This window comes from Euwallacea similis, chromosome 1 (assembly GCF_039881205.1).
Source record: "Euwallacea similis isolate ESF13 chromosome 1, ESF131.1, whole genome shotgun sequence".
NCBI classification, from domain to species: Eukaryota; Metazoa; Arthropoda; class Insecta; order Coleoptera; family Curculionidae; genus Euwallacea; species Euwallacea similis.
Window position 1 is genome coordinate 9567360 of NC_089609.1, and position 18074 is coordinate 9585433.

Sequence of the window (18074 nt, forward strand, 5' to 3'; positions counted from 1 at the left end):
ACCAAGATGGCAGCAAGATGCACAAATTGGGTTATTTTATTGAGTTATTTTACTTTACTACGGTAACAAAATATATTCTGGTCAAGCTTAAACAACATAGTGAATTTTACGCATGTGTCATCAAAATGTATTTAACAATTTACGATAATTTTACTTTAATTAAATTTTAACGCAAAAATAGAGATTACGTTTCAATTCAATCAATTTTCAATCAATTTACGTTTCAAAATGATCGACGGTGGTTTAAACAAAATCTTTTTTATTGTATAGAGGTCCGAGGTGGACATTTCCAACATTTACTCAATTGACTTGTAGTAACTTTATTTTTACTTACAAAATGTAAAATGTAATTTCTATTTTTGTGTTAGAATCCAATTAAAGTTAAGTAAAATTATCATAAATTGTTAAGTACATTTTTATTGCACATGCGCAAAGACTACTGTTTTCTACTGTGTTATTTAATTTTGACCGGAATATTTTTTGTTGCCGTAGTAAAGTAAAACAGCTAAAATAATTCAATTTGTGCATCTTTGGGAAGCCGCCATATTGATTTTGTTCACAGCAGAGACTTAAAACTAGGAGGTTATAAAGTACATTAAATTACCTTCAAAATGAGATGTCACTCGATCCCCATTTTTAGTTAAGATTTTGGGGATGAATCCCCGTCCCGCTTAAAACGTTGCAGATAGGGGAGTCCAAATTAGCCGAAAATGTTTCTCCCTCAAAAATATGTTTTAAGTGTCGGAGTTTTTTCATTATCTCTTAGCTGTTTAGAACTGTACATGTTTCGTTTTCAAACGACCACCCTGTATATGTATATTGAGTTGTTCTCACATTCTTATTCTCGATACGGCCCTGTTGTATAACAGAGTATCTGCCGAATCTTAGTATCGAGAAATTTTCATTTATTGGGTAATTAACATTCACCAATATATCGAGAATTTGTTTGATTCTTCCTTGTAATTGATCGTTTTTCTTTGCTGACATCATCTAGAATGCATTTATGTTTTGTTCTGCTTAAATGAAATGTTTGCTAGATTTTACTATTTGATAGTATTAAGTTGGAAATGGGTCAAACACGCCAAACATCTCAACTGACTGAAACGTAATTAGATTAGCTATAAACTTGCCAGGACATTTATAAGGAGCTTTAATGATGTTTATGTTCTTTCATAAAGGGGCGTCTCTAGCAATAAACGGCTTATATTAGGTCTTTGACCATTCAAGTGCAATTTACAGTTTTATTCTCCAATAGTCATAAACGTTTATTAAATTTAATATCAATGTTACAAGAATCTTCTTGATGAGAAAAGGTGACGTTTTATTACTGCTAGAAACCTGATAAGTTAATCCAGGACATTAATACGTCCCGGGACATAAAAGGACGAATGTGTATTTCAATAATGTTGTCCCTAATTGATCGATAAGGTTTGCTCTTCCGGCACATGAGTGCCTTTCACGAGATGATCTCTTCAGTCTCGTGATCCGAGACCTTGGCTTAGATTCCGAAGCCTTAAGCAAGGCAAGGTCAGAAAGTTACATACAGGAAAGGTTCGTAACACTTCTTAGTCCAAGCAAATACATATTCGCTTCATTACAAGCGAATCAATTTCTCTTTTTGTAATGTAATTTCGTAAGCAGTTATTAGCATATGGCGCCACACAGTTTTCACGTCCCCTGCATCATTAAGCAGCATCGGTCCTGCTGCCTCAAAACAAACGTTTTGTAATTATCAGCAATCCCTGTTTCCGATAATTGGGGATTAGTAGAAAGAGAAGGCAGGAGGTTCTAATCTAAACTTTTAGGGGGGACATGGGGACACCTGCCCGGACTATAAAACGACTTCTTGCATATATAAAGCGAATAGCGCAATTGTGTGGCGTTTTAGTCGTGAGTGACGAGGAAGTGTTCAGTGCAAACATTTGGAATTACGTGACTTGAACCGGATTATTGTCATTTGCATCGGGAATATCAAATTCTCTGCTTACATGTAAGTGTTCCTTGCCGAAACACTGGGTACAGTTATACAGTCATCCACAAAAGTCTTAGTCTTGGTACACTAATTCATAAAAAAGTGGAAACATTTTTATCGAAAGGAATCAAAACTTAATTTTATTTAAATAGATGTGTTATCTATATCTACAGTATGTCCACAAATAGAGGGGCCAAGAGGAAAAATGGACAAAAAATGTCGTTTTTCGAAAAAAAGTCATTCTTGATATGTCTCCACTTCTTGAAAAAATACGATTTATAAAGATAACTTTGAAATTTTTTATACTGGGTACTCAAAAACTACGAACACATGAAATACTATCAAGAATAAACTATCTTTATTTCTCATATTGGAGCAAAATGGTGAATAAAAAACAGATTTCAAATCCTATCCAAAGTTTACATACAAAATTTTAACTGAGTATTTCAAGTTTTATTTTTCTTTTAAAATTCAAACAATTTCTAATTTAACTTTTTCACCTCATTTCACGTATTCACAACAAGCATGACAACAAATGTCACAATATTAAATTTGAGAAATGCGTCGAATACGGGGGAGGTGTGTTTGAATAAGTAATATCTACTAACTTTTATTTTGAATTAATAGTAAACTATTTTGGAATAATGGAATTTTGTATGTAAACTTTGGATAGGATTTGAAATCTGTTTTTTATTTACCATTTTGCTCCAAAATGAGAAATAAAGCTAGTTTACTCTTAATAGTATTTCGTGTGTTCGTAGTTCTTGGGCACCCCCGTATAAAAAAGTTCAAAGTTATCTTTGTAAATCGTATTTTTTCGAAAAACAAAGATTTTTATCAAAAATTACTTTTTATCGAAAAACGACATTTTTTGTCCATTTATCTTCTTAGGCCTTCTATCTGTGGACATACTGTATACTAGTAACAATAATGAAATTCAACAAACACTTAAACTTATTCGGAAAAAAAGAATCTCCGTTTTCCATTAACAGATTCATTCCACAAAAGTCTTGGTACATCAACCAAATTGCTATTATACAAGGTGTCTCTAAAAAATGTATACAAAATTCTACCACAGATTTCTGAGGCGAAAACATGACAATTTAACACAACTTACCTTAATCCAAAAGTGGAGGGTTTTCAAAATACAGGACGTCAAAGTGAACACTAAAAAAAAGGAAAAAAATTAATAACTTGATTTCTAATGCAATCTGAATGTAATCTGAACAAAATATCGCAGGAGGGATCAGAATCTCTTTACATTTTCGATGCACATTGCAGAGAACGCTGTCAGCACTAGGTGAAGCCTCTTTGAAGGGGCATAACTTTTTTTTTATCACCTGGTATAGAATCTATTTATAGTTATATTTGTGTTTTCCTACATGTTTTATGGAAAAAAGGTATCTTAGTACAAGTCCCTACGGGCATTCTTGTTGAGATATTTGAAGTTTAAAGTTCGCTGCATCTCTAGGAAAATAACTTTAAAGTACATATTTATTCGTTCGGAATCAATAAGCGATAAAGTTAGATTTATTGAAAAATTATGGTAATATTTCACTAGTAAACGTAAAATCGTGGAAACCAAAATGCGTAAAATTTAAAATATGCGTTCATTTTGCGGTACAGTGCACGTTCTAGGAATTTGTTGAGTTTTTTTTTGGAAAAATTTTTTTTTGTTTAGTTTTGATAATTGCAATTTTCTTAAAATTTGCATTATTGACTTCTCTTATGAGTTAACAAAAGTCGTTAAAAAAATGTTGTGATTTTTTAAAGCTTTCTTTCAAGTAATTGCATTTTCTATTTTTTGTATGTTATTTTTAATTCTATGGCCGCCACTGTAGATAATAGAATACACCCATTTAAATAAAATAAAGTTTTAATTTCATCCGAATTATTTACGATTTTTTTACACTTTTTCATAGAGTAGAGTACTGTACCAAGACTTTTTCGGGTGAGTGTATACAGGATGGCCTAACGACAGCTTTGTACCTTGATTTGCAGTATTTAAAATGAAAATATTAAAAAACGCTGGGACCCGTCGATTTTTGATTCAAAGAAGACGATTTTTTATTGCTTTTTCAAACACTAAAACTTCAACCCCTGAACAGGGGATACAGTTACCCCCAAAATTTTTAATGGGAAGGAGTGTCGAGTGATGCCTCATTTTAAAGGCAATTGTATCCTGATTATAACCTTCAAGTTTGAAGTCACCGACGTTATCCCCGTTAATCTGACAGCTTGTCAAAGCCCATGGGGAAAAAAGCTTTTAGCTAATAATGAATTTATCGCAATAAGAACTGCAAACTTCAAAATGAAGACAAGAAGAGCTGTAAAAGTGACATGTCATTGAATCGTTTTGACGGAGGAGAGTTTTACCCCGAAATATTAGGTGTACAACTTTGCTTCCGCCGTTTTTGAATAGATGTATGTAGCGGTAAGTAATGATCGAAATAAATAACCCCATGTGGGCATGCAGGAGCCTTGGGCACCTGTTAACATAACCTCATAAAAATATTAGTCTATTTGTGTCTTCATCATAAAGTTATTCGCAATTGAAAATGTCAGTGTACGAGCCAAATTCTCGTCATTTGCGGGAGGTTTTACTTTTCTGCTTCAATATGAAGAAATCTGCTGCTGAGGCTCATCGAATGCTCTCAGATACTTATGGGGAAGCCACTATTAGTGAAAGGACATGTCGTGAGTGGTTTCAGCGCTTCAAGAACGGTGATTTTCACGTCGAAGACCAACATAGCGGTGGAAGAAAGAAGGTTTTCCAAGATGCGAACTTGGAAGCATTACTTGACGAAGACTCGTGTCAAAGTCAACAAGAATTGGCACAATCATTGGGAGTGACTCAACAAACAATCTCAAAACGCCTCAAAGACATGGGAATGATTCAGAAGCAAGGATATTGGGTGCCGTACGAGTTGAAACCAAGAGATATTGACAGGCGTCTGTTCGCTTGTGAACAGTTGCTTGCAAGGCAAAGACGGAAGGGATTTCTGCATCGTATTGTGACTGGGGACGAGAAATGGGTTCATTACGATAATCCCAAACGCAAAAAGACTTGGGAATATCCCGGCCATGCTTCCACGTCGACGGCCAAACCGTCTATTCATGGTTCCAAAATCATGCTCTGTATTTGGTGGGATCAACTCGGCGTAATATATTATGAGCTGTTACAACCAACTGAAACAATCACAGGTGCTCTTTATCGAACCCAATTAATGCGTTTGAGCCGAGCATTGAAAAAGAAACGGCTGCAATACAACGAGAGACATGATAAAGTGATTTTGCAGCACGATAATGCTCGACCCCATGTTGCGCAAGTGGTCAAGAAATACTTGGAAACATTGAAATGGGAAGTCCTACCCCACCCGCCATATTCTCCTGACCTAGCTCCTTCTGATTATCACTTGTTTCGATCCATGGCACATGGGCTAGCTGACCAACACTTCCGGTCTTATGAAGAAGTAAGAAATTGGATAGAATCGTGGATCGCTTCAAAAGATGTCCAATTTTTTCAACACGGGATTCGTATGCTGCCCGAAAGATGGGAGAAAGTAGTGGCCAGCGATGGACAATACTTTGGATCCTAAAGGTATAATTAGTTTTTTACAAGAAAATCGCGAAATTCGGAAAAAAAACGGCGGAAGCAAAGTTGTACACCTAATATATAATTCATGAATGCCACCAAATTACACCCGAAATGTTACGCAACGCAAGACAACGCTTTGAACATAATTTATTTTATTCTGTGGAAGAAAATGGCGGTCATTTCCAGCATTTAATAAACTGATTAGAAAAGAAATGCGAACACTTTTTTTGTATTTTTTAAGAAAAAAATTATACAGGGTGATTCTTAATTTATGTGCATAAACTTGGGAAATTATAGCTGACAAATAATAATGAATAGTGAAAAGAAATGTAAAAGAACACTTAGTTTCGGAGATATCAATTTATTTCAAATAAAAACAAATAAACTGCGTTTAATTTATCGTAGTAACTGTTCGAAGTTATTTCCATGATTTTCAATACACAATTGAGTTGAGACATAAAAAATTTATTAGGTACAATGCTTTTATTTATAAAAACCAAGAGGTAAACAAGTCAGGACGATATTTTTGGTATTTCTTGCAGTACTTTGTTTTCAATTGTGGTGGTATTCGAATTTATTATTATTATTTATTTATTCGGCTACAACCTGGTTTGGTTGCGTGTGAAAACTCATCGATTCGGCGAGCTCAATTGTGTATTGAAAACCATGGAAATAACTTCGAACAGTTAGTATGATAAATTAAATACAGTTTCTTTTATGTTGAAATAAATTGATATCTCCGAAACTAAAAAGGTTTTACTACATTTTTTTCACTATTAATCATTATTTGTCCTCAACTATAATTTCCCAAGTATATGCATATAAGTTAAGAATCACCCTGTATATAAAGAAAGGCACCCTTTTAAATTTGAGGGGTAAAACTTGCCTGGGTGATAACGATTTAGTGATATCTCACGTTTAAAGGTCTTCCTACCCTCATTTTTTAAGCCTGCAGCTTTTATTGCGATAAATTAATTATTAGCTAAAAGCTTTTTCCCCATAGGCTTTGACAAGCTGTCAGATCAACGGGGATAACGTCATTGATTTCAAATTTGGAGGTTATAATCAGGGTATAACTACCTTTCAAATGAGGTGTCACTCGACACCCCTTCCTATTAAAAATTTTGGGGCTAACTGTCACCCTTGTTCAGGGATTGAAAATACAATAAAAAATTGTCCCCCTCGAAGTAAAATCGACGCGTCCGAGCGATTTTACACATTTTCATTTTAAATACGGAAAATTGAGGTGTAAAGTTTTCGTTGGGCCACCTTGTATTTGTGCATAGCACTGAGCGACCTTATATTCAGCCCGAATGAACTCAGCGAACCTCGACTAATTAAACATCCAGGACCAATTGGCCAAAAATCGGCATAGGCGACAAGCCCGATTCCAGATTTCAATCCGACCTGTGGAGGTTATTCGGTCCGTGATCCCTAATTATTTCCGGGCCCAAATTTACTTATAACAGGTCAATGAATCGGTTTAATCCCTGTCAAGACCCAACGAGGTCGAGCTAATTGAAAACAGGGCGTGTGACAATGTCATATCGTTGTTTCCATTCCGGCAAATTTCCCCTAATCTGGAATTCCTGCTATGCGGGATCATTCAACTGTTGGGGCTTCAAAATTACCATGAACTGTATGTTTCCTGAAATTAACTGCAAATGTCAATTCCTGCCCAGATTTCCAGGGAATTACCAACGTCGACTTTAGCGAAAACTCCATTAAATATAATAACACTGTTAAGCTATTTGCAGAGAAAATAAATTGTAAAGTAACTAATGGATATTTATTTATTGTATTTTTTTTAGAGTGAAGCATTTCAATTACGAATATTTGTGAGTAAAATTGATTACTACATCCAAATAAAGGCTGACAAAGGTCGAATATCTGTATAAATTGCATCAAAAATTGAAATGTTCGTGGAAAATGTATTGTGTTATTTATGACTTTATTTCAATTTTACTCCAAATGTCGCCGAATTGCTAGCAAAACGTCGATTTCTATTATTGATACAAAATGCAATTCGCCTCAAAAAACTTATACGAATTAATGATTTAAATTTGTCAATGCCGTTTACTACATCGATTTTGACTCTCAACACCAACGCACATATAAAATCTGTGCATACTGAGTGACGTTGGCTTGCAAACCGTTATCGCTGTCTTAATATTGGGGCCCAGATCCTATAGAAACATGTGAAAACGAGAATAAAATTCTTGTTCAGTGAGATTTTTCGACCAATCAACATTCCCAAAAATTTTATTCTCAGCAAAATTTTATTGCAAAATCAGCAGCTTCTCTGTAGGGATTAAAACACCGAAATAATTTAATTATTATGGTTTTTGACTTCTTCATACATCACTGAAGGGCCTAGATTTTTGAAGCCAAAATTATTAAACTAATTAACCTTTTAGGAACTGAATTTAAGCATAAAAATTAAGGGGTCTCTAAGAGTCAAAACACAAAAATACTTTGCCTCCCGTGGTTCTGTGGTGAAGAAAAAATTCTTAGACTCATGGTGCTCTACTTAAGGCTTCGATTTAAAATGCCGAAATTTGAATCAAATGTGAAAAAGCAGAGACATCTCTATGGGGTCTAATCCATTGGAACCTTGTATTCAAATCGCGTTCTTTGGGATTATAAAATACAGAACTAAATCTTCTGAAAATGTTGATTTTCATGAAAAAAATTACCAACTGATTCAAAACAGAAACCAAAATATTCCAAATTTTCTGGAACAGTTCAGTGACGTGCCAATAGACTTTTTAAAAGAATTCTTTCGTATTTTTTCAACTTCAATATTGTAAAACATATTTCAGGTTCGAATACTGTCTACGCATCTAACTTCAACGAAAGATTAAAGTCCTCTGTGAAATTCAAAATTTTTCGTTTTTTTTTCATTCGAACCAGAAACGTACAAAGGGAGATTTCTAACGATCCAATTAATCATTTTCTCAAATTAAAAAAATTAATTAAAACCTTTACAACTTCAAAAACTGCCTACGCCAGTGGCTTTCACACACATTTAAAATGCAAAGTGTGATGATACAGAATGACATGAAACACACAAATGAAACTATAAAATAACAAAATTTCTAAGTTTTTCGATTCAAATGCGGTGCCATTCTAGTGGAATTTTTAAAGAATTTTTAAACAATAAACTAGCCAAAAACATCATGACGACTCTGTTAGGTGATTCCATAATTCGATAATGATATTCTGAAATGTTCATTAATTGAATGTAATATTATGGTTTAAATCGTATTCTTAAGCCTGAAATCGTGGACGTAATTATTACTTATTTACTGAATTTAAAGAAATTGTATCATTACTTTCAAAATCATCACAATACGCCCCTGTCCGATAAATCCCGAGTTCGAAATTAATATTCTAGATCATTATTCTTAAATACGTTTATTCTATTGAACAGGTTTCCATCGCATTTTTCAGCCGGAACCATAGCCGCACGTATCTCTCAAAAATTATTACATTTAAGGAATCTGTGTTATTAGTTTAAAATCCTTAATGATATGCGCCTGTCACACGACTCTATACATGTTGATGTTATTTTGGAACGTTTATTTGTTCCCTTTTTGAGAATGTCAAGGTTTATATGGCATTCTTCAGTGTGAGACCATAGACATATCTCTTACATAGGTACTAAAAATTATTTATTATATTTCAAAAACCTCTATCACAAGCTTGAAAACCACTTTGATACGCCCTTATCAAATGATATAATAGTTTGGAATTGACATTCGATTTGTCCTTCTTGATCATACTAATTATCGAAATTTTCCTCTAGAAAAGCTTCGACAGTGTTGAGCTTGAGTATAGATCGAGATAGAGTATCAGAAAAAATTAGAGAGAAATTTCTAATTCTTAATACAATTTATGGCGTATCTTACGTATTCGAGCACCCCAATTTATATTTAGTCAGGTACTTCAAATCCTACATAGTACGATCCTGTATTAAACCAGCGTATTAATAAATTTCCCTTTGTGGGCTAAAATTGCGTTCACCATATTGTCAATATTTTGCTTACTGCTACCTCATAGTAATGAGCAAAAAAGAACACCAGTAGGTGTTCTTTTTTGCTGAAGTCGCCCAGTATACACTTTTTTTCTGGATAAATGACACTTGAAACTTATCTGGACATCTATAAGGAGCTATAATGTTTATTTTCTTTCATAAAGGAACACCTCTGGCAATAAATAGCTTATATTAGGTCCCTAGCAATTCAAGTGCAATTTCTGGTTTATTCTCTAATAATCATAAACATTCCTGTGGATTACCTCAGTCATACTGTTAAAGCCGAACAGCCCATCTGGCATTCAGACATTCCTTCTCCGTTGCACTTTGCTTCCTCTCAAATTTATTCAGAGACGGAGTGAGATGGCAGATAACATGCTCCAACCAATTTTGAATTTGAGACAGGATCGCATCAAGCTCAAAATCAAACACATCACATTAACTAATGAACGATCCATTAAAGTCCTAACACAACAACAGGGATGTCTAAACCCTATACTCCGTAATAGTGCTGTAAGCAGACTAGCAAACATTATCCGAAACAAATTTTACGTTTATCTTAGTCAGTGAAGGCCGTAGGGCTATATCGATGAAGAAATTTGAAATCTATCGTGATATAGGGTATTACCGTATGACATAACATGTTGGGAACTGTTACTTGGGGTCCTCATATAATCTGTTCGAAGTAGGTTAGCAAATTGTCCACAATTCGCTGTCGCATGATCAACAACAATGACCATGCATTGGTGCATTGGTCACCATGCGATGGTCACGAAGCGACTCTGTATGATGCACATCATCAGATTAATGATGAAAATCTTCTGGGGGATATGGCATTGGTCGAGACTGCAGACGAACTATATCTACCTGAACTGGGGTAACCAGAGGACTCTATGAGAAACTATGGTCGACATCTAGATTAAAAGAGCTATCTGAAACGTGGGGACAACAATCGATTGCTCGTCAAAAATTAGAAATGGAAATCAATTAAAAAGGGTGTATTGACTACCCCGAGTGATCAAGTTTTGCGGGATATCCAAGTATAGGCCAAAATATGCTCAATAAGGGTTGACGTTCCTCTGTTCTGGAATAATAATTATCGACCATGATTCGTAAGATATTCTTGCCGATTTCTTCGTGCAAGCAGTGCAATGGAAAAAACTTCTTCTTTGTGCATAATGGATAACATTAACTTTCAAAATTTTAGTACTATTTCAATGTCGTAGAAGAAGTGGTAATGGCAAACAATTACCGGCATTCCACTAAAATTGGTCCCATTTTCATGAACGGGAGGCCGCCATGTATTAGTGTCCCTGTATCGTCATTTTGTCATCTAGAATGGGTCAGGCGCCAGCATAAAAACTGATAAATTCTAGGCCAGTTTTATCAAACGTTATCGGAAAATCTCACAAGTGGCAGAATCATCAGTAAAATACAGAAAAATTAAATGTTTGCTTTTCTCTGCGCGTGTCCTCTTTATTCCTACTTCGGGGATGTCAATCTGGCTGAGGCCAGACGAGATAAAATCTCACGAGTATTCTCCCCGAAAGATTCTTACACGACACATAAGAATAAAGTCGTACCAGTGACACCACTTCCGGTAATACCAGAGGCTGATGTAAACCTTCTTGATTTAAATGTAATACTTCATATATTGTCGCATTTCTGAATTCGTCTAGAGATTTAGCGAAAATGTTTTAAGTAAAATGGCATTTATTTTAAGATACTCTATACATCATATTATATGCATGGGCATCACAAAAGCACAGGAGTTATACAAAATAGTGGTTGCGTATAAATAATTATTTCCTCACAAAAACTTACTAAAAATCTCATCTAACACAAAGATCATCTCATTTGTTTGGCTTTAAACTCAATTCTTCAAGCAATTTAACGGCAAAATTAACAGCGAGTGCGAATTAACTTAAAACTGACTCATTAAATAAAAAAAACTAATTAATTTAGATTGATGAAATTTCTCCTAAGCGGGTTAGTTGTACGAAAATTAATGACACTAAAATGATAATTGCCTGCTAACTTCAGGAAACCCCTTTAGAAACAAATTGCCCTGCTGCTTGGAAATCATAAGGGCGTGTTCGCTCTTAAAACCGTTAAAATCCCGATGGAACAAAATATTGTGCCTAAAATACGACCGCTCAAGGTTTTTTATATTTCAAAACGTGATTTCGATTTAATTGAGGAAATTGTTAGCGTTTTGCGTTCCTCCTTGACATTCAAATACCTCATTAACCGTCAGTGAAAGTATGTTATTTTGTAGACAGATCATGAAGGCTTATTACATCAACTTGGCTGCCATTTTCCTGTGGGCTGCTCAGGTCAAAGCAGGACAACTTTATTCAGGCTATAACAGCTTCATTTCAACCTCCCAGTTAATTGCGCCACACCCCTATGTGCAGCAGCAATACTACCCTAGCATTAACCCTCAAGGGTAAGATTCAACTACGATAGTATATTATTCAAGGCAAAAACTGAATTTTTCAGACAACTGCTGAGAGCCAGTCCCGCAGCTCTGGCTAATTCAGCTGAAGAAGCCTCGGTGCCGAGCAATTTGAGAAAGTCTGACAATTTTTATGGAAATTCCTATATTGGCAGTGCTTTAGCTAGGGAATCGTTGAATTTGAATAAAGAGAACTTAGTGCATAACAGGGCATCAGAGCAAATTGACAGGAATCAGATTGTTAAGCTGATCAACAATCTGAATAGAGTTCATTATGAATAGCGCGCATTTCTATGTGGATTGTTTACTTTATATTTATTTATTTATTAAGGCTGATTTGTGTACATATAAATGATGGAGGATTAGAATGAGGCTATTAAAAAGACTAAAATTCTTATTAAAGTTTAACCCCTCTTCTCTGTTTGATTTCGCAACTGTGGAAGAGAATCAGTAAATGGCAACGCTGCAACTCCCTTTTGTTTCAAAAATTGCCAGGGATTAAATGGCGTGACGTTGGCTTTCACAAGGATGGCCCTGTTGTCGGATTGTTAAAAACCTGTTTTGATTCTCTGTAGTTTTATCACGGAAATTTTTCAATTCGTGTAATTCTTTTATCGAATCAAGCGATATAGGTAGGTACATTTTTGAGACTGAAACCTCTATATCGTTGTCAATTATGTTACGTGATATAGGTCTAACTTTAATGATAAAGGCCTATATGTGTTTCCTAGTTCTACCTCTATCAAATGTTGCTTCGACCTCCTGAGATCGGTTTCCAATCTATTCGAAAAATGTTACCATAACTGTCCAGACTTAAATTTAATATAACTTCCCTTCTGACCCAACCCAATCTTTCACGTGTTTGCTAACTTAAAAGGTTTGCAAAGGTCTGGTTGAATCCCCTCTTGTTGCCCTAATTCTCGTAAATATTTGTTTAATGGAAATTTCTGCTCGCAAAAATGCACTAAACGGACATGTTGATGTCTTAAAATAATATTTTGTCTCTAGTTACCTTTAGTTCCGCTTATTCAGACTCTCGGTAACTTTTCCCGCAAGATAATTTCCATAGAAACTACAAAATCGGAGTAAAGCATTGGTCAATTATCCCATTTCCATGGAAATTATCTTGCTGGCCAGTTTTTAACCTCCTGGCAAGTTGCCCCGCCCTGCGTCACTAATTGCAGCGGGTTTAAATTGAATTTTTTTACGCTGATGTATTGAACTGATGGAAAAAACTATTACAAAATCATGGGCGTAGGATTACCGCTTCCAACATGAGATTTTTTAAATTGTGTTTTTTTTTTTGGAGGAAACGTTGAAGCTGGGATTGCAAATCATCAGAGCCCTACTGATTTTCGAAGGATAAAATTTCAAAATTATGCTCTGGCTAAGGGAGCATATTGTACTAACGTACTATAAATTCAAGGTTGTATCATCATGAGTGGCAACTTGAGTCGTTTTTCAAATTCTGAAAAACATATTGAAAAAGACAATATACTACAACCGCATCGGCAGAGATAGTCAATTTTAGTTTCTTTGAAAAGAGTATAAATTAAGTTATGATTTCCCTGCTCAAAACGCTACTGATTTTAAAGGGATGAAACTTTATAACGCATGTGCGAGTTTAGGGAACATATTGCTTTGACATATTAGAAACTCATAGCCGTACAATTACAAGTATCAACGTGACTGTTTTTTAAATTGATTTATTTAAAAATTAGCATAAAATGATAAATTAAAACTTAAAAAAATATAGTTAGAAAACTGATGTGTTGGTTCAGATGTTTGGGACGCCACTTATTTAATAGAGATCCGGGAGTTTCTGGGTGGGGGGCAATTTCTACAGTGACCCGGGAATCCGGGAGAAGTCATTTTCCCAAATTCCTGCTAACTTTAGCAAGAAGATAATTTCCATGGAAATAGAGCAATTGACCAATACTCTACTCTGATTTCGTCGTTTCTATGGAAATTATTTTGCTGATAAAGTTACCAGGAGTTCAAAAAACCGGGCCTTAATCAAAGATCCTTGGGGTATAAATTTGCCTAATAATGACGCATAATAAGTTGGCTTCTTTCGTCTTTGACAAGTGCGGAAAATTCGGAATAAAGTTATCCTGGACCCGCGGCGAAACGTTAATTTTTAATAAAAGTTACCGAATGAGGTTTTCTCTTTCATCGCAGCCTGACGAACTGCTTTCAAGACACATTTTCAACTTTAACCGGCATTTTAATTACGCATTTTAAAAGCCGCGATCCTAAATGAGGTCTGAATGCCTTCTGTTCCACGAGAAAAATGGAAATAAGAAACATCTTTCTGCGCATTTGAATTGAGTTTTGAATCGACAGGGTTCATCTAACATAAACTAGGAATGAAACACTAAAAACGTTCGCCAGTTCTAAGTTTTAAAAGTTCCAAAACTTTCCAGATTCTCAAGTCTGGATCTCTTTAATAGGTCACGTACTTCTGGCTCGCTCGAAACTGATCCTAACCATTTATTTTTAATTGTATAGCAGTCGTAGCTTCAGTTTTTGCTGCTGCAGAAATCACCCTAAATCCAGGGATATATTCATAACTTCTTCATTTGCCGAAATAATGCAAACCTCAATTCAAACAAAACCATCTGAGCAAGGCGCAAACTTCATAATTCTCTTTTCGAATAAACTTGGACTGAGATAGAAACCCGACCAGGGGAAATGCAACTTCAATTATTAATGATTCATATTTAATTAAGAACCTCTGGAGAATTACAGCTCCTTAAGTTAATTCCACTACAGCGTGGATGCAAATTATTTCGGAACAATATTTGCAAACTCAGTTCCAGACTTTATATGGAGGGCTGCTTTGCGTTCCTTTGAGGTTGGCTGAATGTTAAAATAATAACGAGTTTCCTTAACTTTCCAGATTCCTTTGTGGCTTTCAAGGTAAATAAAAGAAATAAATAATATCTCAACAAACTATGAGTTTCGAGAAAATTTCCTAGGGCCTTGAAAAGAGTCATGCAATGGCAATGCCGCGACTCTCTTTTGTCTTAAAAATAATACTGTATATATAGCGTGACGTCTGCCATCAGAACCAGTGCGCTGTTGTCGGGTTGTGGCAGAATTCCTTTCACTTGCATAAAACCCCAGTGAAAATGTAAAAATCATTTGAATATACCCGGCATAGGCTAAATCTGGAATTGGCAAATTCTATTGTCAGCAAACCCGAAACCTCAATAACTTTGTTTCAAAATGTGTTGCAGATAAGGGAGATTTTCAATTCCATAAAGTGCAAAGTCAAACTTATCTCAGCTGAATGATATATGTGTTTGATGGCTGAGAGTCGGGATCCTTACTTGATAGATGTGGAAAAATACGAGTTTCTTATATACGAAAGAAAGAAGAAGGTATATTAAATTATTCATTCACATCAGCAATAATAATTCAATTCCTTCTCCAAAAGTGCATTTTACAATTAAACCAGACCTAATTTGAGCTTGAAAATCCCGTAGAGCTTCATAAAATAGTCAACGGCTTGTCACAGAGAAGACAGCGTCTCTTGATTAAAAATGAACGTTGTCTAGCACTTGACTGAGGCTCTGCTTGTTAGAGCCACGATAAATTGTCGGGCTTTAACACATGCATATTTTATTTGTTTGTCAGCTACAAAATTTGAACTGCGCCTTGTTTCAGGGAAAAGTTTCAGGATTGTTCATAAACAACTAGACAAGTGAGACGTTCACTCACTCAAACCTATCTAACTTTCGAAATGATGATGCATATTTTAGAAGAGTTTAAATGTCGGATCTTTATTATGATTGTGGGAATTGTTGCATTGCTCTTCTAGTTTAAATGACTTTTCTGAGATTAAAATTAGAGTTTTTGAGTTTTCCCAAAGGATTTGAGTTCAAAAATCTACTACATTGTGGCAGCCGCATCATGAAGCACCATTGTTCCGGAAATATTAAAGTTTGGCAATTTTTGAAAGGTGCTCGGTATTATTTTCTAGGATTTCTAGGTCAAGAAAATGGTTTGAGATATGGGTTCACTCTAGAATCTCCTCGTATATAATGTAATGACATATCCAATGTTGGCAAAAAGATGACCACTCCTATTCTAACTTTTTTGCAGCACTTTTTTAAGCACCCTGTATAATATATCCCCACTCACAACTATAGAATAATTATACTTTCATAATCTTTTTTAGACATTGGAATTAGTTCAGCTATTCCTGAGATATTTCCTTAAAAAAATTGCCAAAAAAGTTGCCCCGTTAGTTGCGAATGGCAGTCAACCTAAATTCCTCCATTTTAAAGATTCCTCTATGTTCTGACTGTGACGATCAATTAAAATTTCAACATTTTGAATTATTTTTTAGGTTCTGGCTTTACATTCGAAAATCTCCAGTTGCGACCTGAAACGTCTAGGATTTTTAAAAAATTATATTTTAAAAATTACATAAAAAAATAATTAAAGTCTTAATTAAATTAATTCTTTTTGAAACGACTTTGGTCTCTGATTTTGGCACGAACCAAAGTTTTTCCAACAAATTTTTATCGCCAAATTATTATATTCAGTGGCACTCTGAAACTTTTAAGATTTTCCAGAAAATCACATTTAATTTTATTTATTTACCGGGAAACTCCAGTTTTCCAATCTTCAATTTAAGTTGAAATTTCACTATGTCGAAGTATTCGGCAGTTTCTAGCTATAAATTTAAGCCGCAACATGTCGAAAATTTGTCAAGAATTAATTGAATAATAATTTTCTTTTGAGGCATACTTGTCTGCAATTTTGATATCGAGTTGAAATTTTGATATTATTGAATTTTTATTAAATTTTGAACGTGTAATTAACATTTTCAGTGGCGTGCCAAAAAGTTTTCAAAAAATTCAAAAACAAGCTAATTTAATTTCAGGGACGTACATATTTATTTTTTCATTGTTTCGGATTTTATTAGTCAATCAACGGTCACTAGAACAAATAATTGTTAGGATGTGACCAATTTATCAGTGCACCAACTCTTCACCTACTGTTCGGTCAGATGGAAGAACCAAATCTGGTTTGAAAGTAAAAGTACCAAATGTGTGGTGCGGTTCGAAGAACCAAATTGTATGATCCAGTTGTAGGATCAAGATGAATAATCCTTCCCGTTAATCGAGATATGTTGCTTCCACGAAGTGGCAATCAAGATAATTATAAAGTGGATCTTTTGCATTCGGAACACTCTGAGTTCGCATTTTCAGAGACATTGTTTCCGGCAAATTGCCAACAACTTTCACTTCTTCAATTAAGGTTTATTGATATCGAAAACTACTTGATACAACAATTACGAGAAACGTGACATTCCGAGAAAAAAACAAGCAGACAACTTTCGTGAAGAGCTAGCATTTGCGCTAGTTAAGTATGAATGTTACATCTTACTTAAACGTGAGTGCATTTTCAAGGTGTTTCTGAATAAGGCTGCCAACTGCCTCCTATAGGGTCTTGTGACCGAATAAGAAATAAAATTCATGCGAACATGGGTCCGTTTTCGCTTCTTGGCTGAAATAGGGGGTGATAAAAAATTATTATTTTTAAATTTTTTTCCTAGTAAATCTGATTCAGTATTAAATATTTTTGAGCAATTTTTGGGGAGCGTAAAATAAATGTAGAGACAAATCTTTTAAGAGGAAAAAATGTTTTTAATTTCACCAACGGCATTTCCATTGATGTGATACTGAACACTTTAAACGAAAAATATGATAGGTCACTGGTTAAAAAAAATAAAAATAATTTTCTGAATGCTTGATATTTGTAGAGAAAAAAGGTCTTTTTAATATTTTTTATAAGATTAACCGTTTTTATGGAAAAAATATTATTTGTTAATTAATTATTAAAACTACAAGACTAATTTAGGTACATTACGTTACATATATTAGGTGTACAACTTTGCTTCCGCCGTTTTTTTTCCGAATTTCGCGATTTTATTGTAAAAAACTAATTATACCTTTAGGATCCAAAGTATTGTCCATCGCTGGCCACTACTTTC

General features: G+C 34.7%; 2 protein-coding genes across 3 annotated transcripts in view; one reads left to right on the forward strand and one right to left on the reverse strand.

The window, feature by feature from the left end:
• The window catches only part of Sol1, a 129236-nt gene that overhangs the window by 100446 nt on the left and 10716 nt on the right, over positions 1 to 18074 (reverse strand). The gene's annotated exons all lie outside the window — the stretch shown is intronic.
• Positions 1710 to 12456, forward strand: LOC136408729 (uncharacterized). The gene is made up of 3 exons (XM_066389867.1): positions 1710 to 1990; positions 11885 to 12055; positions 12109 to 12456. The coding sequence occupies exons 2-3, from the start codon at positions 11892 to 11894 to the stop codon at positions 12344 to 12346; spliced, it is 402 nt and encodes a 133-aa protein (XP_066245964.1). The 5' UTR covers positions 1710 to 1990; positions 11885 to 11891; the 3' UTR covers positions 12347 to 12456.

What these genes read in the sequence shown, in the direction of transcription:
- LOC136408729 (XM_066389867.1), top strand. Translation starts at nt 11,892, where the DNA reads ATGAAGGCTTATTACATCAACTTGGCTGCCATTTTCCTGTGGGCTGCT. An exon ending in CCTAGCATTAACCCTCAAGG is followed by an intron (nt 12,056 to 12,108) that starts GTAAGATTCAAC and finishes TGAATTTTTCAG; the next exon opens with ACAACTGCTGAGAGCCAGTC.